The 27,583-nt window shown below is 40.6% G+C and overlaps 1 protein-coding gene across 1 annotated transcript in view; it reads right to left on the reverse strand.

Annotated features, from left to right (window-relative positions):
* Positions 1–27,583, reverse strand: part of LOC126235125 (E3 ubiquitin-protein ligase lubel) — a 443,689-nt gene that overhangs the window by 64,625 nt on the left and 351,481 nt on the right. The window contains exons 16-17 of the mRNA XM_049943859.1: positions 19,532–23,454; positions 5,404–5,601 (exon numbers count right to left, since the gene is read on the reverse strand). Of these exons, the coding sequence (XP_049799816.1) occupies positions 5,404–5,601; positions 19,532–23,454 (4,121 nt within the window). The remainder of the gene's footprint in view (positions 1–5,403; positions 5,602–19,531; positions 23,455–27,583) is intronic.

The following is a 27,583-nucleotide window of genomic DNA, read 5'->3' on the forward strand; positions in this document are numbered from 1 at the left end:
TTTCTGACAAAATTTCATTTTCCTGGATACACCCAGAAGGTAATACATAATCTTTCTTACCCGTTATTCCTGTTAGTCATTTATTTCCACTCTGGTTGTCTGAATCTATGGATTTCCCTAGTAATTATAACAACACTGATCATTCACAAACCCAATCAACCACATAATCAGACAGCAATTGGCGTTCACTCAAATGGTTCAAATGGCTCTGAGCACTATGGGACTTAACATCTATGGTCATCAGTCCCCTAGAACTTAGAACTACTTAAACCTAACTAACCTAAGGACATCACACAACACCCAGTCATCACGAGGCAGAGAAAATCCCTGACCCCGCCGGGAATCGAACCCAGGAACCCGGGCGCAGGAAGCGAGAACGCTACCGCACGACCACGAGCTGCGGACTGGCGTTCACTCATTCGGCTTTACTCTGCTCGGCTTGTATAGCCCGGTCCCCTTTTGCCTGCAGGAAAGTTTATTTCTAGATGTGAGGAGGATTCCCCTGACAGAGACATCACGTACACTATGCACGCATTCAAAAATCAACTTATGATTTTATTTTTTAATTATTATTTTTTTTTTTTACCATGGGATCAAACTGCTGATGTCATCGGTCCCTAGGCTTACACACTACTTAATCTAACTTACGCTAAGGAAACACATACACCCATGCCCGAGGGAGGATTCGAACCTCAGATGGGGGGAGCCGCGCAAACTGTGACAAGTCACCTCAGACTGCATGGCTACCCTGCGCGACTTATGATTCATTCAGAAATCAACTCAGAGTGTGTTCAAAAGCCAACAGGGATGCGCATCAAAATCATATGAGTAATTGATAGACCAACGTGTGCTGGATGCTAGGCACTTTGTGAAACTACATTTTTATTCCTAAAGAATATGAAAATTTGGCACCTGCACCCCCCCCCCCCCCCCCTCCCTCATAGATCTGGGCCTGATGCACATGCGTGAATCTGGCGGCTTGGGCACGGCAGTAAAATTTATCCCGGTTGCATCTAGCTGCTTGCTGCGACTGCTTACTCAGCAGCAGCCACATTTCTGTAGCCAGAAATGGGAGAAGGTACTACTAATATGCCACTCAACTGGGCATGCGCATGAGCCCACTCGTAACCGCTAAAATGAATCTAATGTAAACAATTGTGATGTCACACTCATCAGAGGCAATTTGTTGTTATGAAGCATTGCATGATCTTCCTAAAGCCTTTGACACATTTTGCTGTTGGCAAACACTTGTATGAGCACTGTGTTTTGTTGTTGAATATGGCACATTTCCCTTGCTATTTCTGTTTTATTTGGGTTTTTTTTCCCCGTTCACGTTTTATTGTTGCAGTATTATTCTGCAGTAGTGGAATACAGTAATATCCTTTGTTAGATTGATTCTTACCAGTCAAAAATACAAAAATTTAACTGAAAACTAAAATGAAAAATTCCTGAAATTCTAAAAAATTCCCAGGTTTTTCTCAGTTTTCTTCCGGATGAAAAAACTCCTGGGTTTTTCCCAGATCTCCCAGGTCGTATACACCCTGATACAGTAAATCTGGTGTGGGTAGCTGACCCAAAAGTGGACAACATTTTCATGAAACTGTGCACAACATGTAATCTGCAGGGCCTTATGCTACATATGCCCAAATTTTCTTACCAGGATTAGGCAATACAACTGATTTTGAGGCTTATGTCATTTAATTGTGACATTGTTGTTTTTGTGGTTTTCAGTCCAGAAACTGGTTTGATGCAGCTCTCAATGCTACTCTATCCTGTGCAAGCTTCTTCATCTCCCAGTACCTATTGCAATCTAAATCCTTCCGAATCTGCTTAGTGTATTCATCTCTTGGTCTTCCCCTATGATTTTTACCCTCCATGCTGCCCTCCAATACTAAATTGGTGATCCCTCGATGCCTCAGAACATTGTGACATAAGCCTTTAAATCAGTCATCTTGCCTAATTTGGGCATATTTATCAAAGAGAGAGACTTTAATGTAGCTTATGGCCCTGCAGATTACAGTGATAGAGGCCCCATTATTGGCTCTTAAGGACACCTTCAAAACAGAGCTGGATGGACACACATACGAAGAGGTACTAATGCCTACATCCCATAGTCAACTGGCCAGTCCCCTGGTAACCCAATTGCAATCTTAGGACTCTGTGACAGCAACTATCAGTGCACAAGTGAAGTAGAAACTTAACCTCCATTGAGCACAGATAAGGTCTTTGAAAATTTGGGTCAATGCACTTTACTCAGTAAAACTGAACTCACAGAGTCATATCTGCAAGTCCCCTTGGATGCAACGTCACAGACTTACCTACTACTCAACATGCCGTATAACCTTTACCGTTATAAATGGTTACCTTTCAGCATCCCTTCAGCCATTGACACATTTCAGGATTTTATGGTTCAACTATAGGGTATTCCCAACAGCGCTGCATGCCTTGATGATATTTTGGTCAAAGGTGCAGCTCAAGAGGATCACTTTCAAAGCCTTGACCTTTTGTTCCAGAGACTGGCAACAGAAGGACTTAAATGCAATATACACAAGTGTCCTTTTATGCAATTTTTTTTGACATATTTAAGGTTTAAACTCTTGGTAAATGGGTTGAATCAACAAAAGATTATCTTGTGGTGATCAATAAAATACAGTCCCCAGCAAATGTCGAAAACTTACAGGTGTTTATGGATAAGATCAACTATTAATGCCAATTCATTGAAAATCTAGCAAAACACTATTGTCCAGGGAACCAGCTATGGCATCGAGACATAAATTTCAAATGGTCACATCGCTATCAACAAGCTTTCCAGACTTTAAAATATTTGATTAAGTAGCTTCCATGTTTAAGACCATACACTCCTAGTTCGCATCGAGTAGTAGCAACAGACGTATCCCCACCCATGGTATCAGTACATTCCTATAAATACCCTCATGGCATCAAGCACCCAACTGCACGTGCTTCTGAGGCCTTCTCTGCTTCTCAGCAAAGCTATTCTCAAATAGGGCAGAAGGTTCCTGCAATTATTTATGCAGTTCATAAATTTAAATTTATCCTTTATGGACTATTGAGCAGTGGCAGTATGTGCAAACATGGACATGCTGTCCTGATTTCCCTTGAGACCTGACCCCAGCCTTTGATCAATACGAACTGGTGTGTTTCCAGAACTGACTTTAGCTTTTTCAACCTTTCCCTTAACATTGCATGACATTGTGGCTGCCACTCACAATAACATGACATTACACTGCCTTCTTCAATTTGTACAGCATGTGTGGCTGGACAGGTCTCCCTGACCTGAATTTCATTCCCACTGGTCATGGTGGCATCAGCTATATATAAGTCAAGGAGTTGTGTTTTAGATCTCAGACGAGGACCTTTGCTGCATCCTGATTCCTCCTGACAGTGGCATGGTAACATATATGCTGGTCAAATAATGACACTGATATTGTGGACCTGGTACACCAGTGTTTTACCAGTCAGGCCCAAAAAGCTGTACCTTCCCAGAAGTTCTCTACTTACCCTGATGCTGCCAAAGTGTGAATCTGTATACACTTAGCTTTTGCTGGTCCCTACCACTACTATCATAGCCTTGGAAAAGGTTATTGTACTTCAAAGTAACCCACAAATCTTGATTTCTGATGAGATGGCATTTATCTCCTATGACTTCTAACAGTTTTGTGCCTGTAACAGGATTCAACATTTTTACATTGCACCTTTTCACCTAGCCTTCAACTATCATGCAGAACTTTTTATCCACACTTAGGGAAATTATGTCAAACATCACAGCTGATGCTCTCTGTAGCTTCATACCAACTTCCTTAGCTACTCTGATCGAGGGCCATAGCCTGGCAGAATTGCTTCATGGTTGCCCTCACCACATCCTTTTGGATATGTTGTGCCTACTACTGGTGGATGCTGTCACCAAGGCTTCTTCCTTCCAAATGATCACTCTGGTGTCAACTGGTCAGTTTGGGTGCCACCATAGCTGAACCCTCAAAATTGTCTCCATCCACCACATGCCCGTGCTGCATGCCAAGGCCTCCACACTTGGACTTTGGCAGCTTCACTGAAACCAACTTTGCCTCTGCCCCTTCTTGGTCAGCAGCCCAACAGCCACCAGTAACCCCTCCCCCCCCCCCCCCCCCTCCACCCCAATGGACCCTCTGTTCTTGTGATGACTGGATCATCTCACATTGAGTCTCGTCTTGCCTTGGCCTTCCACAGCAACAGCAACACAATGACCCATTGCCTTCCTTGGTGGTATCTCATCTGGACCAAGCACCACCTTTGTCTTCTAAACCTGGTGGTTGCTGGTTGGGAGGGAAGATGCTGAAAAGGCACCACCCTGTGGTGTTATGGAAGCTGAGTACTTGGTGAAACATTACTGTCAACCAAGTGGTGCCAATACTCAAATGACACTGATCCTCTGACAGGACCACTCCAGACTCAAGTAGGTCAGTCACCAACGGCCAGCCTAAGCCAATGATGTAGATGCGAGAAGAGCAGAGGACATCACAATTGCTATCATACTGCCTGTGGTGTTATACAGGTGAGCTCTTTTTTTAAAGCTTCATCTAAACTCTCTAATTATCTTGTTGTTAATCAGCATTGATATTTTCTTTAAATGTTTCCAAGTTGTACATGTGACAAAGTTGCATAAGTGAATAACTATATGCAACAATTTGAAAAAACTTTTCCACAGGGTATGCAAGTTCTTGCATACCCTGTGGAATTATTATATGAAAACATTATTTGTGTCTGTCTTCAACTACTCTTATTATGAATAATGTGACAGATACTAAATTATAAGTTGTTAGTATCATTTTCATTTCAATTTTCTGTTAGCCTATTTTAGAAATTTAATAGCTTCAATATCCATATCCACATATTATTTAATTATTTCTGCTTTTTTTAAGTTTACTATGGTTATTATAACTCTCTCTGAATCTCTATTAGATGTACATGAATATACATTAAGATTTTATATCCCTATGGTTATATTGCATTCACATAGTCAAGCTATAGCAACAAGTTGTCCTTTAATGTCATGATAAATTAAGCTATTAATAGTATATAATAGACATGAGAAAATGCATCAGTCAGGAACATGGCTTCTCTCCTAGGATTAATTGTGAATAAAGACTTTTTACTTCTCATTCTTTAGCTAAGTTAAATTTGTATAATATTTCATGAAAATACAGTTTCAGGAAGCTATTGCAAAATACATTTTACTGCTGATGAATGTAGTTTTGCAGAGCTACATGAAAAAGGGAGGAAGCAACATGATTATATTTCAAGAACGAGGATGAGTATGTTGAAACAAATCTTACATCTGTAATGGAAGATGTTGATGTCAGAGAGAAGTATCAGAAGTAGAGTATTATAAGAAATTCAGATCCTCACCTGCTTCATTGGATACTTTCCCATGCAAAGCTCACATTCTTGTTGTAGAAATGATAGTGCAGAATCAAGATCTCTGCATTCTTTTGCAGCAGTTAATGCTTCCTCTCGTTCAAATTTCATCCCCATCAACTTCACTGCCAATTCAGCTTGCTCATATGTTGATACCAGACCTTCTGCTAAGCAGCGACGTACCTGACGCTGTCATACAAATAATTAAACAAAGGAGAGACATAATTAGTTCTGCTGTCCTTGTTTTTCATACATAACATAATTAAAAATATACTGGTAGTCAATGGAGGAGACTAGTGATCAGGATGTACCATTTGCAGAAGTCACCTACCTAATCACTCCCTGCCAAAACATTGTAAATTAAAAAATAATTATGATAACATAATAATGTATGCAAATGCTTTAAAATAATAGGAAGTAACCAAAGACCACTGCACAGCTGCCACTAAAATGACTGTCCTTGGGCTATGAGGACATTTGGGATTCATGTGAGGAAGAGCCTTGATTTACTACAGGTGGGGACATTAAGGTCCAAGGCCATGAGTAGAGTAGGAGACCCCTGCTACTGAAGAGGCACAGTCCACTTTTCGAATTGACTGTTTACAGAAAGAATTGTACACCCGACTGTAGTTTTTAAAATTAAATTTAACAAGATTTTACATCACCACCTGGATTTTATTACTGTTTACATGGATGGGTCTATGTGGGAGGACTTTATCAGCTACTCTGTCATGTTCCCAAGCATTGTTCTCGGGACAGGACTCTCAGAGCAGTTTTCAGTTTATTACGGGAATTGTTTCCTATCCCGAGGGCAATGGAGCAGATGAGATGGCATCATGGGAAGAAATTCCTCATCTGTTCATATTCTCACAGTGCCAGATCAGATGTACCCAGATCAGATGTACCCAGATCAGATGGCAAAGGTAGGACAAGGAAATAATTTTCTGCTGGGTTCCAGGGCACATAGTGCTCCAAGGAAATGAACTCGCTGATGCAGCTGCCAAGGAGGCTTGTTCCCTTCCATCTCCTGCTCACTGTTCAGTCCCCCAGCAGGCTGTTATCTGATTTGTGAACGTGAAGACCATGTGTGGGTGGGAGGCTCAGCCTCTGGAAGTGAGGAATAATAAGTTATGTTCCATGAAACCTTTAGTTCTTACCTCCTCCTAACCATGACAAGCTGAAGCAATAGCCCTTACATGGCTTAGACTGGGACACTGCCCATTTATGCATGGCATTCTCTTACATTGTGATGAGAAGCCACCAGTGTGTCACAGATGTGGGACATAGCTGTCAATACAACATATTTGGATTGAGTGTGTTTTGTCTGACAACCTGAGAGCTGATCTTAATCTCCCACAGGACCTGCCCTCTATTTTAACTGATAATGAGGTGAGTGTGGTTAGTTTTTTAAGATATTGTATGATGTCTGCAATTCTTCCCCAAAAAAGATGTCATCCACAGCAACAACTGTGTGTTGTGCATAGACCTCAGGACTCTCACAGTTACTCAAGGATGAAACTTCGTTGTGCAGAACAGTATCATCAGGAATATACTCTTTCATGCTCCCTTGTGTGTTCCTAATAACTGTGATTAACATTCAGCATCCAGGATGATGAACTGGATTGTATCAGTCCTGTGTAAGCTTGTGCCTTTGACATCATTTAACAGCCTTGAAAACTTTTAGGAGATCTATTAATGTGGTATCTGCATGTTCACATGTGTCCATGGTTTGTGAGATATAATGTTTCAATAGTGTAAGCTGCATTTGAAACGAATAATGTTTCTTGTTTCCAGGCCAATTTAATAAGTTGCCTTTTCCCTGTCTAAGTATGTCACTATATTCAAACTCAGTCTTAAAATCCTACAACAGATACATGATAATGATAATGCTCTACAACTCTGTGCACCTACTCATTTAAGCCTTCTTATGAACAGAAGCAACTCACACTTAAAAAACAGTAGAAATATAGTATAATGTTACAATTAAACAATTTTTTAACTGCAGAATTTAAGGTTTTGTTTTCCCCTTTGTCATCTTGTGTCTCAACGCCAAACTGATCCATTAGAGGACTACAATTTGCTACATGGTTTTAAAGAACATCAGCATGTTTTGGGCATCTTTAGAAGATTTTTGCTAATGTGTAACTTTGAAATTGTTATAGGCATCACCTTTAGCCCCTGTTAGGCATGGTTTACACTGAAGCCATACAATATGCCACGTGACCAGCGATACAATGCAAAAAATAAAAAAAAAATAAAAAAAAATTAAAAAAAATAAAAAAAAATAAAAAATGTTTTGTTTGCATGAAGCAAAGTTATTTCCATGACAGTTGTTATTTTTTGTGAAAAATATTAAAAACTGCTGTTTTGAGATTCATGTGTATTCTCTACTGTGCATTCTTTCTCATTTAGTTTTAAGGAAACTATATGGCAAGAAAGAAACTGATTTTTTGCATCTTGTAGTGTGATATCACAGCTTGATAATGAACTGGTTTTCTTTTTGTTATTGCCCATAGTTCCTGTGATACTTCAAAATAAACACTGCACACATTTTGAAAAGTTTGCAGTGAAGAATGCAGTTGGTGACCAGTTTATATTTGGTGTATTTTTGGTCATATATTGCTGCTTATGAATATAGCTACCATATCAAAATTGTTTTTAATAGTGGAAGGAGAGCAATACCTCTCTCCATTCCAAGAAAATATGAGAGATATGTTGGAGATTCTCTGTGACAAGGTTGGTAGTTATGAGTCACATGAAAGGTTATTGTCACCTGCTAAGCAGAGTGCGTAGCTGCCCCATGTTTTTTCCCTCCATTTGCTGCCAGCGTAAGCCAAAGCTGGAAATGAAAAACTTACTGAAATGAAAAGGCAAAGGGAGTCAGCAGATGCTGATGCTGGCTGGATGTTCCTTGCTGTCTTTGTTCCCTGATTTCAGGGAACTTTGTGACAGGCATAAAACAGAACTGAAAGATAAATTACTGTTACTTCTGAATGAGAAGCTGGAGGAACCCAAGGAAGACATCACGATTTTCCTTGTCATTGTGGGCTGCTTCTGTTTCTTCAAAAACATTGCCTACCCCCACACAGATTCCACCACCCACTGCTACATCATCAATGATAACTGATTACTTTTCAAACCCAGCAATGTTTCTTCTGAATGCTCCTCAAACTGAATCATATATTACTCTGCAATACTGTATAGTTATAGAAATACTGTCCTAGCTTTATCAATCTGTAACTTTTATACCACATCGAGTAAAGTACCATACTAGTTGAAACTTCCTGGCAGATTAAAACTGTGTGCCCGACCGAGACTAAGCCATGTCTCCGCAATATCCTTTCTTTCAGGAGTGCTAGTTCTGCAAGGTTTGCAGGAGAGCTTCTGTAAAGTTTGGAAGGTAGGAGACGAGGTACTGGCAGAAGTAAAGCTGTGAGTACCGGGCGTGAGTCGTGCTTCGGTAGCTCAGTTGGTAGAGCACTTGCCCGCGAAAGGCAAAGGTCCCGAGTTCGAGTCTCGGTCGGGCACACAGTTTTAATCTGCCAGGAAGTTTCATATCAGCGCACACTCCGCTGCAGAGTGAAAATCTCATTCTGGAACCATACTAGTTGTTCTTACAAAAAATAAATTTTTCATGGCATTGTAGGAAAGTTTCCCTACCTAACATCAAAATTAATTAAGAAATTGTAAAATAATGAATGCTAATTGCCGCACAAAGATTAACATCTACACATGGTTAAGAAACAACAACACATTTTACTAAACAACTGAACTACTACAAAAAACATGAAATAGTCTCAAAATTAGCAGATGTTGGACAAAGTAACTCACTGAAGTGATGGCACTAGACAAAGGTGTGGTGCAATATGAATAGCAGACACTAAACAAAGAAAGTCACTACCTCATCCTCCAGGACAACACCAAATTTTATTGATATGGGATATGGAATGAATCATCTCTTGCAGAAAATACAGCAGAAAACACCAATTTACACACTGGGCTGTGTAGCAGGCATTGATAGGGCATGGAATGGCTGTATTTTGAAACTATATGATAAGCATCTCAGTATGAAACATGTCACCACGTGCTGTGTCCATTAAGGCATGGGAATGGAGCAGAAGATGATACTAATGCTGGAAGAGAATAGAAAGACTGGGTGAGGTAGGGTTGGGAGAAGCCTCACTAGGAACTGAGCTATAGTCCTAGACCAGTCACCAACCATCGTAGTATGCAGTTATCTAGTTGGTCGGCAGAATTGACAGCTTTGAGGTGGAAAAGATGCATGAAGGAAGAAACTCACTGCCTTAGCAGATAGCTGTAGTTAGCGAGGATCAAACAGATCTGTTAAGAGAGATGTGCAGTGAAAGACCACCACACAGTTCTCCCCACATGAGAGTGAAGCTCGGATGGTGAGTGTTGTGGTGACGGTGAAGGCTGGTACTGTTGGAGGGCCATGGTGTAGCAGTGGTGAGGCCATTGGTGGTGGCACTGATGCTACAGGTCTACATCTACATACATACTCCACAATCCACCATTCGTAGCGTGGCGGAGGGTACCTCATGCCACGACTAGCATCTCTCCCTGCTCCACTCCCAAACAGAAGAAGGGAAAAATGACAGCCTATATGCCTCTGTACGAGCCCTAATCTCTCTTATCTTATCTTTGTGGTCTTTCAGTGAAATATAAGATGGTGGCAGTAAAATTGTACTGCAGTCAGCCTCAAATGCTGGTTCTCTAAATTTCCTCAGTAGCGATTCACGAAAAGAACGCCTCCTTTCCTCCAGAGACTCCCACCCAAGTTCCTGAAGCATTTCATTAACACTCACATGATGATCAAACTTACCAGTAACAAATCTAGCAGCCCGCCTCTGAATTGCTTCTATGTCCTCCCTCAATCTGACCTGATAGGGATCCCAAACGCTTGAGCAATACTCAAGAATAGGTCGTATTAGTGTTTTATAAGCAGTCTCCTTTACAGATGAACCACATCTTCCCAAAATTCTACCAATGAACCAAAGATGACTATCCACCTTCCCTACAACTGCCATTACATGCTTGCCCCACTTAATATCGTTCTGCAATGTTACGCCCAAATATTTAATCGAAGTGACTGTGACAAGCACTACACTACCAATGGAGTATTCAAACATTATGGGATTCTTTTTCCTATTCATCTGCATTAATTTACATTTATCTATATTTAGAGTTAGCTGCCATTCTTTACACCAATCACAAATCCTGTCCAAGTCATCTTGTATCCTCCTACAGTCACTCAATGACGACACCTTCCTGTACACCACAGCATCATCAGCAAACAGCTGCACATTGCTATCCACCCTATCTAAAAGATCATTTATGTAGATAGAAAACAACAGTGGACCTACCACACTTCCCTGGGGCACTCCAGATGATACCCTCACCTCCGATGAACACTCACCATCGAGGACAACGTACTGGGTTCTATTACTTAAGAAGTCTTTGAGCCACTCACATATTTGGGAACCATTCCCATATGCTCATACCTTAGTAAGGAGTCTGCAGTGGGGCACTGAGTCAAACACTTTCCGGAAGTCAAGGAATATGGCATCTGCCTGATACCCTTCATCCATGGTTCGCAAGATATCATGTGAAAAAAGGGTGAGTTTCATATCGCAGGAGCAATGCATTCTAAAGCTGTGCTGATACATGGACTTCTCTGTCTCAAGGAAATTCATTATATTTGAACTGAGAATATGTTCGAGAATCCTGCAACAAACCGATGTTAAGCACATTGGTCTGTAATTTTGAGGAACCGTCCTTCTACCCTTCTTATATACAAGCGTCACCTGTGCCTTTTTCCAGTCACTCGGGACTTAACGCTGGGCAAGAGATTCGTGATAAATGCAAGCTAAGTAAGGAGCCAATGTAGTAGAGTACTCTCTGTAAAACCGAATTGGAATCCCATCAGGACCTGGCGATTTATTTATTTTCAACCCATTCAGCTGCTTCACAACCCCAGGGATGTCTGTCACTATATCCTCCATACGGAAATCTGTACGAGACTCAAATGGCGGTATGTTTGTACGATCCTCCTGCATGAAAGACTCCCTTTGAATGATTCTAGAACTGTCACGATGGAACCTGGTGGCCGGTAATAACACCCAACAACTAACTTTATTTCTCCTATCCCTGTTAAACGTGTCCAGATAACTTCACAATCAATCTACTTCGACCTCAGTAGACACAATATTTTTGTCAACTGCAATGAAGACACCACCTCCTACGGTATCTGACGTGTCTTTCCGATACACTTTCCAACCCTCACTAAATATTTCAGAACTTCCTATCTCAGGGTTCAGCCAGGTCTCAGTCCCGAGAATAATTTGCACGTCACACGCTTCCTGGAGGGTAGTAAATTAAGGAACTTTAATCCGAACACTCTGAAAATTTACTACTAATATCTTGATAGCTGAAGTGTCTTTACATTGAGTGCGTCCTGATTTCCCTGCCTGCACGGCAACTGGAGAGTGTTCATCAGGACACCTCGCACTACTGCCTAGCCCAAAAAACCCCCATGTGCGCACCACAAGTACTCTGCTACCTGAGTAGCCGCTTCCTTTGTGTAGTGCACCCCTGACCTATCTAGGGGTGTCGTACAATTCCCCACCCAATAGCACAAGTCTAATAAATCTGCAGCCAACACCCTCACAGAGTCGACGAAGCTTCTGGTTGAGACCCTCCACTCGGCTCCAAACCAAAGGACCCCGATCCACTCTGGGAACTATGTTGCAAATAGAGAGCTCTGCTTGCACTCAGCGTGCGTGGCCAGTGGACTTAACCAAATCCGCCAGCCGCACGTACGAACTGAGGATCGCCTCAGAACCCAAGCGACAGGCATAATTGATACTGACGTCAGCAACTACTTTACAGCTATCAATAAGCAACATAACTCCTCTCAAATACGAGAATACACAAGGATTTTATGTAATTAAATACGCAAGTGCACAAACACTCAGAAAGAAATTGAGATCAAACTACAAAACAAATATGAAAGCTAAATATGCGTCTCCCTACTGCACTGATACTTCACCAGCGGCTGCTCATGGCTCATTGGCCACTGCACTGTGTCAAAAGCGGACTGGCTGTCCAAAATAAACAACTAACTAACGACTCCGAGAATTTATACTTTACAGCTATGAATAAGCAATATAACTCCTCTCAATTACGAGAATATACAAGGATTTTATGTAATTAAATATGCAAGTGCACAAACACTCGGAAAGAAATTAAGAATCAAACTACAAAACAAATATGAAAGCTAAATATGCGTCTCCCTACTGCACTGATGCTTCACCAGCGGCTGTTCAACGCTCATTAGCCACTGCGCTGTGTCAAAAGCGGACTGGCTGTCCAAAACAAACATCTGACTAACGACATCGCGAATTTATACTTTACAGCTATCAATAAGCAATATAACTCCTCTCAAATACGAGAATACGCAAGGATTTTATGTAATTAAATATGCAAGCTCACAAACACTCGGAAAGAAATTAAGAGTCAAACTACAAAACAAATATGAAAGCTAAATATGCAACTCGCTACTGGACTGCTGCTGTACTACCGCTGCACTGGTCACGCAATAGAGGTGGGCACCAGATGTTAGAATGCTGGGTGTTAGGTGGGTGGGGCGGCTGGCTGTCAGCAGTGCCGGTCCACTGCATGAGAGCAAGTGGCAACGTAAGTGATAGAGGCCACTATGTGGCAGTGTAATTGACTGTTGGTGTGGAAGAAGGCAAAATCGTTGCATTGGGCACAGGTTGCAGGAGATGTCGAGGGGCAGGGGTGTGAGCATCCCGTCCATTAGGGGTACTGCTGCCTGTGCTGCCAGTGGCAGGTAGGTCAGGAACGGTACCAGGATGGGATTGTGGGCTTCCTGCAGTCTCCTCAGTCATAGTGTGGTAGGCTGGCATCTAGGGTGCTTCAGAGGGGGGAGGACACTCGGTGCAGTGTCAGTACTGGCATATGTAATAATGACACCAGTGCTGTTGGAGATACTGGTGTTGGCAGCAGTGTGCATCTGCGGGGCTTTGACGAAGACAATAATTGGGTCGGATGTTGTGGGATTGGGCTGCACATAGGTGGATGTCATCCTATTGATGAACATATAGGGTGAATATGTTGGAGTCCCACTTCAAGGCCCATTGTGGGCCAGAGTATGCAGGCAAAACAGCAAAGGTAAGCACTGATATGCAGCATAACATGGTTGCATGAGATGAGGTTGCCGTGAATGAACACTCTGTGTCACAGTGCCTCGTGGCCCATGGATGAAGTGACAGCACAGTTGTAGCTGAGACAGACGGTGATGATGCTGTTGATTCTGTTGATGTGACATACGACAGCGGTAAATTCAGAACTGGATGACAGTTGTCGTAATTGATGTGTGGAGCACTGTCTTTCTGATAGGCAAAAATTGTAGGCTTGTGGTCGATTTAGACCATGTAGTGAGAGGCCTCCACCAATGGCCAAAAATATTTGGTTGCCTCATAGGTTGTGAGGAGCTCTCTGTCATATGTGTTCCACTGCTGTTGGGTGGCAGAGAGCTTGCTGGGGAAGACAGTGAGAGAGGTCACCAGGCATCACCAGCATGCTGCTGCAGGACAGTGCCAGTGGCTGTCTGGCTGGCTTCAACCACAATAGCAGGTGGGCTGGTGGGATGTTGGTGGGCAAACGAGGTAATGCCCACCAAGTTATGCTAGGTGGAAGACAAGTTGTTTCCATTTGCGGCGTCCACGGTGCTGGCTTACAGCCCTTCATTTTGGCACCAAGAAAGGCGGTGCTGAGCAGCTCCTGAATAGCAGCAGCATTCCTCAGATGGCAGCAGAAGAAGTTTAACATGCCGGAGGTTGTTGAATGTCTCTGAGTGTGGCAAATCGAGGATAGCTAGAACCTCGTTGGGCAAGGGACGTGAGCTGGCAGTGAAGATGAAGTTGTCCAGCAACACCATTTCACTAACACCAAGAGTGCATGTTGCTATCTTGATGGTGGAGATGTTCAAAAATACTGCAGAGGTGCTCTCAGTGTTCCATGGGCATAACAGAAAAACTGACTATGTAGTCAAAGTAGGCAAAAAAGCATGGCAAGCCTCACAAGATGCCATCTAAGAAATGCTGCCACATTTGATCAGCATTAAGGGGGCCAAAGGCCAAAAAAGTGTTCCTGTACTGCCTGAATGGTGTGATGATGGTGGTCTTCTGGATGTTCTCAGGTGTGACTGATCTGGATGGAAGCCATGGTGCAGCTGAATGTACTGAAGGTTCTAGCCCCAGAGAATCTAGGCCAACCAGTATGTTGTATCTGCATAGGAACAGCACCAGGCACCAGTGAGGGATGGTACAGATGATTAGAGTATGGTAATCACCACATGGGGGCCAACATCCATTCTTCTTCTTGGTAGGGTGAAAGGCAGATGCCCAGGGGTTCTTCAGAGGATGCAGCATGCCGGCAATGAGCACCTCATCAAACTTGGTGTTGGTGATCTCGAATTTTTACAGTGATAGAGGCCATGGCCAGCAGAAGATGAGTGGTACCTGGGTTGGTGTCGATGTAGTGGACAGTTAAATGGCAGACCTCATGAGGTGTGCTGGATGAGGTAGTGACAGCAGGGAATTGCACCAGTAGGTCAGAGTATGGGCCGTAATACATCACCTGCTCTCCATCAAAGGAAACAGCAGGACAAGTGGTGTACTTCATTGATACCCAGTATTGCAGACAATGAGGTGTCAGCCAGCAACATCAGGGAGCAGGTGGTAGTGCCCAATGAAGTCTGCTCTGATAATGGGGTCAGTGATGTCGGTGACAGTGAAGGTACAGGAGAGGCCCCTTTTCAGACCAAGTTCGAAGATGCAATTATGTATGGAGTTATTCCATGCCATTGGCAGGACAGTGGAGGTTGTACCAGGATGCCATACAAGCTGCCGCAGGAAGATAGACAACTCAGATGCAGTGTAGATCAGGAATGGGGCAGCAGAATTAGCGCCATGGATGAACAGATGCTGGGAGACCATGTAGCAGAAAGGCACACCTTATGCTATTGGATGTTGGCGTATGGGTGCCAAGAGTTCCATACAGTTTGCAGCATCTGGGCTGGAGTGCTTGTAAAACCAGCAAAGGTGGGCCATGTTGCGAGAGTTGTTGGCAAGGCAGCTAGAATTGCAGTGGAGTAGCCATCATTGCACCAATGTTTAGGGCTACAGAGATGGCAGTGGTTGGAGTTGAGACAGGTCACTGTTGCCTGTAATGTTGCCACGTCAACATTGAGGCAGGGGAGCATATCATACACTCTTGGCTCCTGGACAGTTGGAGTTGACACAGGTCACAGTTGCCTGTAATGTTGCCATGTCAACATTGAGGCAGGGGAGCATATCATACACTCTTGGCTCCTGGACAGTGTGCAGTGAGCTGGCAGGGATGGCAGCAGCTCGTGATGTCTTTAGTGGCGTGTCAAGCTACAAGGGGGAGCTTGTGGCAGGGTGGCTGGCAGAGTGGGAGGCAGCTGACTGCACTGGGTGGGAGTGAGATGGCACACTGTGGTGGCAGTTGCAGACAGGAGGCCAGCGTCCCAAGCACCCTGTCTTGAGACTGGGAGTGACAGTGGGGTGGAGTGGGGTGGGGGAAAGGGGGGGAGGTTGGCATGCGACACCACAGCTGTCCATACCAGAGCTGGAAGGTGAGCCAGCCAGATGTTGTGTAGGAAACCGCTGGAGACCATATGTAGTTCTGTCAGGCTTTGGAGATGGTGCATGAATTGCAAGGTTCCCTGGTCCTCAAACTGATTGAAGAAAAGGAGGACCCTGATGTGCTGCATTTCAGATGACACATCCTGAGGAGGCACCAGAGTGCCTCGTAACCATCAGTAGATGGGGGCTATGAGATGATGTCATGATCCAATGCATATTTCATCTCAGGTTCGCTGATCACCATGGCAAACTTGGTGGCATCCTGGGTGATGATGCAGTTGCCAAAGATGGTGTCTGCTAAGGAAAACCACAGGTACAGGTCCCATAGATGGAAGGGCAGCATGTGAACCATGGCATGGCCAGACAGAGTGGTGGTGATGTTTGGGGGATAGGGTGTCAGCACATCAAAACCAGGAGGAACAGCAGTGGTAGCAGATGTGGGTGCTGGTATGGGTGTCAGAGTGGAGGCACCAAGGGCTGGGCTGCTGGTGGTCACTTTGCCATGAGTTTCATGTGCAGGTCAGCATTGCAGCATTCCAGTTCCACAAGGCACATGGTCAGCTCAGTGATAATGTCACGTGGCACTTGGGTGGCATACAGCAAGGCATTTGTCGGGATGGTGATGGAAGCCATAGTTGCTAGGTTGTACAGGGGGTGGAAAAACTCATGCAACACAAATATCTCAAGATGCGAAGCACACTTGTATCCACAGTATAAAAACAGAAGTTGCTGGGGAGGTGTGATGTGTGTAGGAGTAAAACACATGCTAATGGGATGAGGCAGCCAACAACATGTCAAAACACTAAATGAAGTCAACTGAGTTTATAATCAGGTCACCAGTATAGGAAAGTTTCCCTATTTAACTTACGAAATTTTTGAAATAATGCCTGGCAGGGGCCACAAAAACATCAATGTCCACGCTTGATTAAGAAACAACACATTTTTTAAACAACTAAGCTATTACAAAAAAACATGAAATAGTCTCAAAATTAACAGATGTTCAACAAAGGCACACCCCAATGCAGTGGCACTAAACAAAGGTGAGGCATGGTAGGAACAGCAGACACCGAGCAAAGTGGCTACCTTGTCGCTGAGTACAACCAGTGTAACACCAAATTTTATTGGTGTGGAGCAAGGAATTAATCATCTCTTGTGGAAAATGGGGCATGAAACACTGAAACACTGATATATGTGCTGAGCTGTGTAGCAGTCATAGAGACAGTGTGGTGCATGTGTATCTTCCAACTACAGATAAGCATCTCAGTATGAAGTGCGTCACCATGTAGCATGTCCATCAAGGTGTGGAGCACAAGCTGATGTTGTCACTGCAAGGAGAAGACCAAGACTGGGTGAGGTTAGGTCAGTGGAAGCCTTTCTAAGAACTGAGCTGTTATTCTACACTCGTAGCCAGCAACTGTAGTAGGCAGGTCTCCATTTACACAGCAGAATTGATAGATTGGTGGGAAGTAGATGCATGAAGGAAGAAACTCAATGCCTTACCAGATGGCCATTGTGACCCAGTATCATATGGAACTCCTAAGACAGGTGTGTGGCGAAAGGCTACCACAATGATAGTTTTACTTCATTAACAGACTTTCACTGACTTACCTTACTGTATTTAGCAACTGCTCAGCAGGAGAAATAGCAAGTAGAAAACCTGTGTACTGTTTTGTCAGAGCAGCTGATAAACAGTTGCTCCAAAAAGTGGAAACTATTTGGACTTATTCTGTAGAATTCATGGACCTGAGTTCGTGTTGCGAGAGCTTACCAGAAACCACAGCTGAACAAGGTTTGATATTTATATCATTGTACTGTTGTACCCAGCACTTCTATGTCTTTTTCCATTTTTTGAACTTTAAAAAATGATAAGCTACAATAATGTCCTCTTGGAAGAGCTCATGATTGCAACTGAAACTGAAACAGAAATATGATTCATGCTATCTTGTTGCTTGTTGTATGATGAATCACACTGTATTGCATATCGTATCATTACTGTGGGAAGACAAGTGTCCAACCAATGTCGCATCACACGACCTTCATTGCTCTGTGGTTTATCACTTCCTGTATCATCTCAGTGTGACCTGCACCATACAGAAATCAATTGCTATTAACTTTCATTTTTTGATTTCCCAACAACCTATGCTATACAATGAGTGCAACAGTGTCTGTTTTCTTGGAATTTTATAGATGTTGTCATAAACCAGGGCAGGTCTTTCCATCCTTATCATTTTATTTGGTACATATTTGTGCACAAGACAATTTAATCCCATCAAAATGCACACCCCTTTTGATTGTAAGCAGCAACATAATTGATGTCAGAGTATTTCGTACATTTTATCCTACATTTCTTAGTACTGCAAATACTCCTGTAAATATAAAACAAGAAATGTTGAAGGTGAAGAACAGAAATTTAGTTGGTTACAGCCCACTCCACGTCAGAGAATGAAATGACCAATAAGATATTTCAACTAATACTTTTAACTTTTAAAAATGACACACACACACACACACACACACACACACACATATCACTAGTGCCCATGAAAACAATGATCCCAAGCTTACTGCTTGACTGCACTCTTTTCTTTCAAATGCTCTTGAGACAACATCCTAAATAAGGTAAATAATTGCTTTAAGGGTCTTTCCCCTCTATAATGTTAACTATCTAAGGGTGTGTGTGTGTGGGAGGGGGGGGGGGGCTAGCATGTACCATGCATTTAACATTCAAGCTACTTATAATTATCAACCACATTTTCTCTCTATGACTACCCATGGCACTGCTCAAGCAGGAAAGACATTTTTCCAGGCTCTGTCTGATTCAGACAATGGACCATGTTTACTTTACATATGTGCCAGGGCAGCCATTTGGCCATTCCCATTTACAGTACCCTGCACTAAAGTCACTAGGTGTCAGTTGGGAGATAGAGCACAAATCACTTAGGATCATATTAGTGATGAAAGAAGCTTACAAGCTCTGTCATGCACTGCTTAGTGTCACTCAAGCACTGGAAAATCCTACTGTAGTTTTATGAATGTGTTCAACAGCTACAAACATTGCCTCCATCTACTTGTGAACATCAGAAAGCTCCTCCACCAAAACTATGCAACAACCACTATCTCTGCCTAGATATGACAGTGAAGGTAAACGACTAATATCGATTTTCAGACTGAAATTAAATAACTAATGGCATTAAACAAACACACAGTTGCACCTGTCTTGCTGTGATCACAACAAATGTTGTTTCTTCAAACATGGTAATTAAAAGAACCAATACTTAATGTTTACTGAGAATGACATTACCAATAATACAATTTACAGGAATTCTTTACTATACTTGGAGCTTCTAGCAAAACTCAGTCTGAATCATGCTGAATAAAGTAGATTACTGAAAATATGATCTTACCTCAAATTCAAATTTATCTATAATTTTTGCTTTCTCTGCTTGTGTTTTTTCATCTTCTTCTGTTTCTGTTGTATCATTGCCAGAATGAAGTTTTACGTTATTGCTAATGGCAGTGGTTTCCTTGTCACTTAAATCAACATTTGTCATCGTCTCACTGACATGATTTGAAAGGCTTTCTTTTGAGGCTATTAAAGGGGGAGCTTCAGGGATGTCATTCTTTCTTGGTGCTGTTTTCTCTATGTCACTTTCATTGTCTGTAATGAACTCATCATCATCACTGCTTAAACAATGTTCTTCTATCCCAGTGTAAGTTGTGCTGATAAATTTCTTTTCAGAGTCTGGTTTATTTTTATCTAGAGGTGTGCCATGAGCATCATTAGACTCATCAGTTGTCCCTGAGCCATTTTCTGTTCTTACAACTTTTAGTTGCTGATCACTCACATTGTGAAGTTTCTCTTGTTCTGAATTTAAGTGTTCTCCTAACTTGCTGCTTGCATGTTCAGGATTGCTGTCAGACCGAGCAGACATATTTACAATAGATTCTTCCTGCTGAGGGATCTCTTCCTGTTGAGGGGTCTTTAGCATTTCTTTATCATTTGTGTTAGCAGAAGAGGCACTGTCTTTTTGCAATGGAAGTTGAAGCAGTGCCTTCTGAGGAATAGGTGGTGCAGGTCGTTTCTTTCCTTTGCTTTTGTTCTCATGTTTTGTTGTTGGTTGTGTGGAGGATTTCTTGTTTTGAATTTCCTTATTGCTTTCCTTTGATTCTACTACAGGTTTTCTATCACCTGTTTCCATCAGCTGTGCTGAGTTATCAGTGCTGTGACTTGTTATTCTAGGAGCTTCTTGTGATTCTTTTGTGTTAGTCTGCAGTGCATTACTTGCTGATGTCTGAGATCCTGGTATTTCTTTAAATGATATCTTTATAACAGGAGATTTCCCATTCTTGATATCACAGGATATTACATTATCTGTCTTTTGTGCTGTATGTGTTTGCACATTTACTTTGTGTAAATTCTGATTGTTAACAGGATTTTTTATTTCTTGTGTGACTTTAATTGTATTTGCTGATAAACTTGCATTTTCTTTTGGCTCTTCATCAGTAGACTTCTGTTGCTGCTGTGCCTTTGATGGCGTGTCACTGGTTGCTTGTTTCTGCAAAGTTGAATTAGGTTTGTTTGGTTGAGGAGCAAGTTTTTTAACTGGTTTCAAGACAGTTTTTGTCTGTACTTGTGTTTTTGCTGATATCTGTTGTGACCTGACAGGTTTTTGTGGTGGTTTTGACATTATATTTTTCTGTGGCCTCAGTGGTGGTTTTGGCTGTTTTTGAGGTATTTTGCTTTTCACTGTTTCCAATTTTTGCTGTTGAGTTGGTTCAGTTTTTTCTGTCTCTATGTTTATTTCTTCATTACCTGTCAGATTTACTATTCCTGCTGTGTTTTCAGTTGTTTTAATTCTGGCAGGCACAGAAAATTTGGCTGTCTTGTTACTTTCTTCTTTTACTGCCGACATAGGTATGGGTTTTGTTGCATCTTTCTCTATTCTCTGACAACCATTAGTGGTTTCTTGCTTACCCTCTCCTTTCGTTGGTTCCTCTGGCTTTCTCAGATCAATGGGAACACCTTCTATTTCTTGTTTATCCACACTATTTTCCAAAATGTTTTCACTTTTAACAATTTTGTTATGTTGAGTTTGTTCTTTTTCCTGTACCTGTGCCTCATGTATTGTGTGTGCAACAGCATTTTTTTCATCCAGGGCTTCAGTTTGAGTATGTTCTGATATATCCTTCAAGTGTGCTTCTTGATCTTGCATATTTTCATCTTTGTTTAGCATAGATATTATTTTTGGATCTGAAGCTTTTTGCTGCTTTGTAATGTCTTCCACCTGCTCAACAGCTATATTCTTATTACAAGCTGATACAGCTTCAAGAGCTTCTTCGTTTACTGAGGAATTGTGATTCATTTCAGTTATTGTATCTCCCCACATAGATTGTGCTTCATTTGGATTTTCCATGCTCTGTTGAGTATTTTGTTTTTCAAAAGAAATGCAATCATTTTCAGATGCATTGTTTTCTTTCTTAAGTATTTCACTTTCTTTGTCACAGTGTGAAAATAAGTCACTCTGTTTTGGTTCTTCCTTTTGCTGTGTAATGGATGCAGTTAGTTGTAAATGATCCTTCTCATCACCAGATATTATCTCCCGTTTTGGTTTTATTTTTACTGTGCTTTTGCTTGTGTCTTTGACTGTGATGACATTACTTCTGTTAGCTGTAGTTTTTCCTTTTTCTGTAACTTCATCATGTCTCTTGATTTTACCATTGGCATTAGATACTATTTTGCCATTCACAGCTTGCTTTGGTTTTGTTTCATTCATTTGTCTGCTGTTGTTACTAGACTTTTCTGTTCTAACGGAGTTGTCAGACCCAGAATTGTTTGTACTAGATTCAGTGCCTGCCAGTGGCTCACTTTTCCCATCTTCACTGCACTGTCTCAAATCTGATTTGTTAACATTGTCATTATCATTCTGGTCTACATTTTTAGTTTTTTCTACTAATACTTTAACTTCTTCTTTCTCCAATACAAAAGGCGACTCAGGTTTCTTACCAACATCATTCAATATGGCAATATTTTCTGGAAACCCACCACTCGTTTCTATTTCTTTTGCATATCTATCATTTGGTTTTGTTGTGATATGGCTCATATTTACAGCAACTAAATTTTCAGATGTTTTTCTTTGATCCAATACATCCGACCTTGAAGTAACTTCTTGCTTCTTACTGACATTCTCAGCCTTTAAATGTGGATTGTTTGATATTTGATGTTTGGTATGTTGAGATACATTGTTGAGAGCCTTATTATTTGATTCTTCCTGGGAGTAATGTTTGAACACGCCAGTTTCATTTTTGTTATCCCTCTCTATCTGTTGTGCTCTTATCTCATAATCAGATTTTTCCTCTCCCTCTATCTCTTCCTCATCCTCATCCTCATCTTCTTTCTCTTCAAACTCCTCCACATCAACCTCCTCCTCTTCTTCATCTTCAAAACCATCACTTGATTCTTCATCATAATCAGTTGTGTTTTGTGTCATCTGCTGTACTATAGATGTCAGTTGCTGTAAATCCCTCTGAAGCATGTCCGATTCTGTGTTATTTTGTTCGGCATACCGAGACATTTTCCGTACCAATAGTGACAACTGCTCTAGGTCTTCTTTCTGCAATTCTGAACAACCATCCTCTGCATTCACAGACATCTGGTTGATAAGCGAAGAAAGCTGTTTCATTTCTCTTTGTAAAGTATCTATCCTCGTCAAAGCATTTCCTTCCAGTGGTGGATATGTTCCTGATATATCACTATTGCTAGTTCTTTGAGTATCTTCAACTTCCTGCTCATCATAATCAGAATCCAAATATGCAGCACTCATATCAATGTCTGATATTTCAGCACTATTATTTATATCTTCTGATAAAGGAGATGACATGTCATTAGGATTCCTTTCAATTTGCAGACCATTTGTTAGCTGAATAAATGTGTTGCTCATGTTATCCTCCTGAGCAGTGAGTGGAATGTTATCTACATTGTTACAAGGTTCTAATCCTATACTGTCTTGGAATGTTGAAGTTACTTCTATATTCTGCTCTCTATTCACTTGATTTTGGGTGGGAATGTTTTGATCTCTCTTACCTGTAGAGGCATCTTTCTCACATACCTGATTTAGGTCCTCATCCTTATTTGACTTTCTCTTGGTGGATTTGTTTATTTCTTTGTGTGCTACAGCACTCATCTTATGAACTGTATCATCATATGTTGCATGAGGCTCTGAATGGACTAAATCATTGACTGGACTCACCGCTTTACTTTCATCAGTCATGTCCTCAGTATCAACTTCAGACCTTGCATCAACAAAGTCAGTTATTGAGACACTGTCATCTGTAGCAACAGAAAGAAATGCTATCACTATCTCATTTTAAAAGTCCATTAAATACATTGAAGTGAATATAATGATAAACAAAAGTAAAGAAAATAACATGTTACTACCAACTGATTTTATGAATACACCCCCTTAATTGCTTGTACAGTTTCTCATTTGTCACAAAGAGAAGATCCCATCTAATAAAGGAAATTTAATCTCTGTAGGACATTAGTCAAATGGGGTACTGTCTTGTAAATTTTCTACCATTATACTTCCATGATACTTTGATATTGGATTACATCATGGTGAGACAGAGATTCTGAAGTCAGGTACTGTGTTGTAAGATGAACCCAGATACAGATCACAACTTATTAATGAGAAAGAGAAGGTAGAAGTTTGAGAGAACTGTCAGGAAGCACCAGTGAGTAAGGGAGTGGGATACTGAATTACTGAGGAATGATGGTGTGAGTTTAAAATTATTTGAGGCTGTAGATCCTTTGATAATGAACACCACAGAAGGCAGTTCACTCAAAGAGGAAAGACAATCCTAAAAAGGGCAAACAGAACAGTTGGATAGACAAATATAGGTACAAGGAAGGTAACTGACAAAAAACCTTGGTTAACAAAAGAAATAATTCAGTTGTTTGTTGTAAAACGGAAACAGAAAAATTATCAGGAAAAGAAAGGTATAAAGCAATACAAATCACTTAGGAATGAGTTAGTTAGTTAGTTGGTTAGTTAGTTACGTGTTCCATTCATCAATAGCATGGAAAAACCATTATGATGTGGAACGTGTCAAATGCACAAGAAATGCGCACAGGAAGCAAGCTTTTTTTTTTATTTATTTAAATTATAGTGTTATACCTAAATATTTCTATCATCTATCCCATTCCCTTAATTGGTGGCACAAAATGCATATATTATATCTTCAGATTTATTTACTCATATTGAAGAGTTCATCTATGGTATACAAGGAGTTGTCAAGGAGGTATGATTTCATTCTTTTTGAAACGATTACTGCTGTCTGTCAGACATTTTATTTCATCTGGTAATTTATAAAAAAGTTTTATAGTGGCATATTTTACCCCTTTCTGCACCAAAGATAGGTTAAGTAGAGTGTAGGTCTTTCTTTTTTATGTTATTGTAATCAGGGATGTCGCTGTTGATTTTAAACTGGTCCATGTAGTTGAGAAAAAATTTCTTACTGAGTAAATGTACTGTGAAGCAGTTGTAAGAATTCCTAACCTTTTAAACAGATGCCTACAAGATGTGTGACTATGAACCCCACACATTATTCTAACTACTTTCTTTTGAGCAGTGAATACCTTTTGCCTGAGCGTTGAGTTGCCCCAGAATATTATTCTGTATGACATCAGAGAGTGAAAGTATGCAAAGTATGTTAGCTAACTAATTTCTACATCCTCAAAATTGGCAATTATTCTGATTGCAAAAGTTGCTGAACCTAGTCGCTTTAGGAGATCAAAAATATGACTTTTCCAATTAAGATTCTCATCCATATGTACACCCAAAAACTTAGTGTGCTCTACCCTGGCTACTGACTTCTTTTGATGTTTTATATTTATTGAAGGAATTATACTTTTTGCAGCAGAAAATTGGATGTACTGTGTTTTTTCAAAGTTCAGAGCAAGCCCTTTCGCAGAAAACCGATTAATAACTTTTCCAAAGACCTTATTTGTATATTTCCTATCGGACTTTCTTTTACTGGATTAATAATTATGCTTGTATCATCAGCAAACAGTGTCAGTTCAGCATCTTGTTTCACATAAGAAGGGAGGTCATTCACATATATCAAGAACAGAAGGGGACCGATGATCGAACCTTGTGGAACACCTAATGTAATTTCACCCCAGTTAGATGAAGTGGTAAACTCCTTTGAATAACTTGAAGTATATAAAGAGACTTTTTGCTTCCTGTTCCGTAGATATGACTTAAACCACTCATATGCTGTTCCATTTATACCATAGAATTGAAACTTCTCTAACACAATGTCATGGTTCACACAATCAAATGCTTTGGATAAATCACAGAATATTCCTACTGGTGACATTTTACTATTTAAAGACTCTATTATGTGGACAGTGAAATTGTATATTGCTGTCTCAGTAGATCAGCATTTCTCAAATCCGAACTGTGATTTACTAAGTATCCCATTACTGTTGAGATGACTAACTGCTCTGGAGTACTTTACTTTCTCAAAGATTTTTGAAAATGCTGTAAGCAAGGATACTGGCTGGTAATTATTGACATCTGTGGTTTCCCCCTTTTTGTAGAGAGGGCTGACAATGGCATATTTTAACCTGTCTGGAAAAATACCCTGAGTCAGTGATGCATTACACATGTGAATCAAAACATCAGCTGCAATTGCTCCACATTGTTTTAATAACTTGTTAGAGATGTCATCTAATCCAACAGAACATTTATTTTTCAAAGATTTACTAGTTTTCCTTATTTCACAAGAGGTTGTTAGATGAAACTTATTCTGACTAAAATTTTTCAAAACTGACTCTTCCATGTACTGCCTGGCTTTTTCTTTTGAACTATTCCCACCAATTTTTTCTCCTACACTTAAGAAGTGATTGTTAAATACATTGGCTACCTGTGTACTGTTGGTTAAGATGGTCTCATTCTCTCTTAACAGTAATACTACCTATCCCAGTGGTTACTTTTCCTGTCTCCCTTCTAATAACATTCCATATTAATTAGATTTTATTGCTGGAGCTGTTAATTTCTTCTCTAACATACATATTTCTTGATTTCCTTACAACTTTTCTCAGTATATTACAATAATTTTTATAGTGTAAAACTGCTTCTGTATCTTTACTAGTTCTTGATGTCTCATACAGTTTTCTTTTTCTTTCTGAAGACACTTTAATACCTGTAGTAATCCAAGGTACTTTGAAATGTTTGTGGTGTTACATTTAGTAATTTTCTTTGGAAAACAATGTTCAAAAAGGGATATAAATTTATCAAGAAATATACTGCATTTATCATTAGCATTTGGCTCATTATATACATCTTCCCAGTTTACATTTCCTAAACTTTCTCTGAAGTGATCTATAGATACCGGGTTGAGCACCCTCACACTTTTACTTAATTGTTTCTGAAGTGTATGCCCTGTTAGGTTTTGTAAGTTAATCAGTTGTGCATCATGGTTAGATAATCCATTTACCAAAGGGAAATCAATAGGAAGTGCAAGGCAGCTAAAGTAAAATGGCTGTAGGAAAATTATGTAGAAATTGATTAGAAAATGATGTCAGATCAGCATATTGGAAAAGTAAAAATACCTTTCAGTGACATTAAAAGCAAAGGCATCAACATTATGAGTGCAAAACAAATCCTAGTGTTAAAAGGAGAGAAAAGAGCAAATAGGTAGGAAGAGTATGAGGGGCTTAACAAGGAGGAAGAACTGTCAGCTGGAGTAATAGAAAAGAAATGAATGGCAGCCTGAAAGGCTTAGGAGATCCAGTATTACAGTCAAATTCTGACAGTGTTTTACAAGACTTGCAAACAAACACAGAATAGATAGATAACATTCCCTTATAATTTCTAAGGGCATTGAGGGAAGTGGCAAACAAACAATTATTCATGTTATGTGTATAATCTATGAGACTAGAGACATACTATCAGACTTTCAGATGCATATCATCCACAGATCCATGAAGACATAAAGTGCAAGTAAGTGTGAGAACTACCACACAATCAGCTGAACAGTTAATGTAACCAAGTTGCTAATAAGAATAATGTACAGAATAACGGGAAAGAAATTTGAGTAGGTCTGTCACTTACATGACAATCAGCTTGGCTGTAGGAGAGGTAAGGGTATCGGAGAGTCAGTTCAGATATTGCACATAGTAATGGAATAAAGATCTTAAAAAATTCAGATACTTTTGCAGACTTTTTTGATCTATGAAAAGTGTTTGACAACTTAAAATAGGGCAAGATGTTCAAAATTCTCAGAAAAATACGTTTAAATTATAGGATAAAATGATAATAGACAGAACACACAAAATAAAAATGGATTGAATAGTCCAATGAGTGCAGACTATGAGCTGAATGGAAACTAAATAAAGACACAAATAATGAGGAATAACAGACACAAGATTAGCAAGAAATATTACAAAAAAA

The sequence above is a fragment of the Schistocerca nitens genome, chromosome 2 (genome assembly GCF_023898315.1).
Source record: "Schistocerca nitens isolate TAMUIC-IGC-003100 chromosome 2, iqSchNite1.1, whole genome shotgun sequence".
Taxonomy (NCBI): Eukaryota; Metazoa; Arthropoda; class Insecta; order Orthoptera; family Acrididae; genus Schistocerca; species Schistocerca nitens.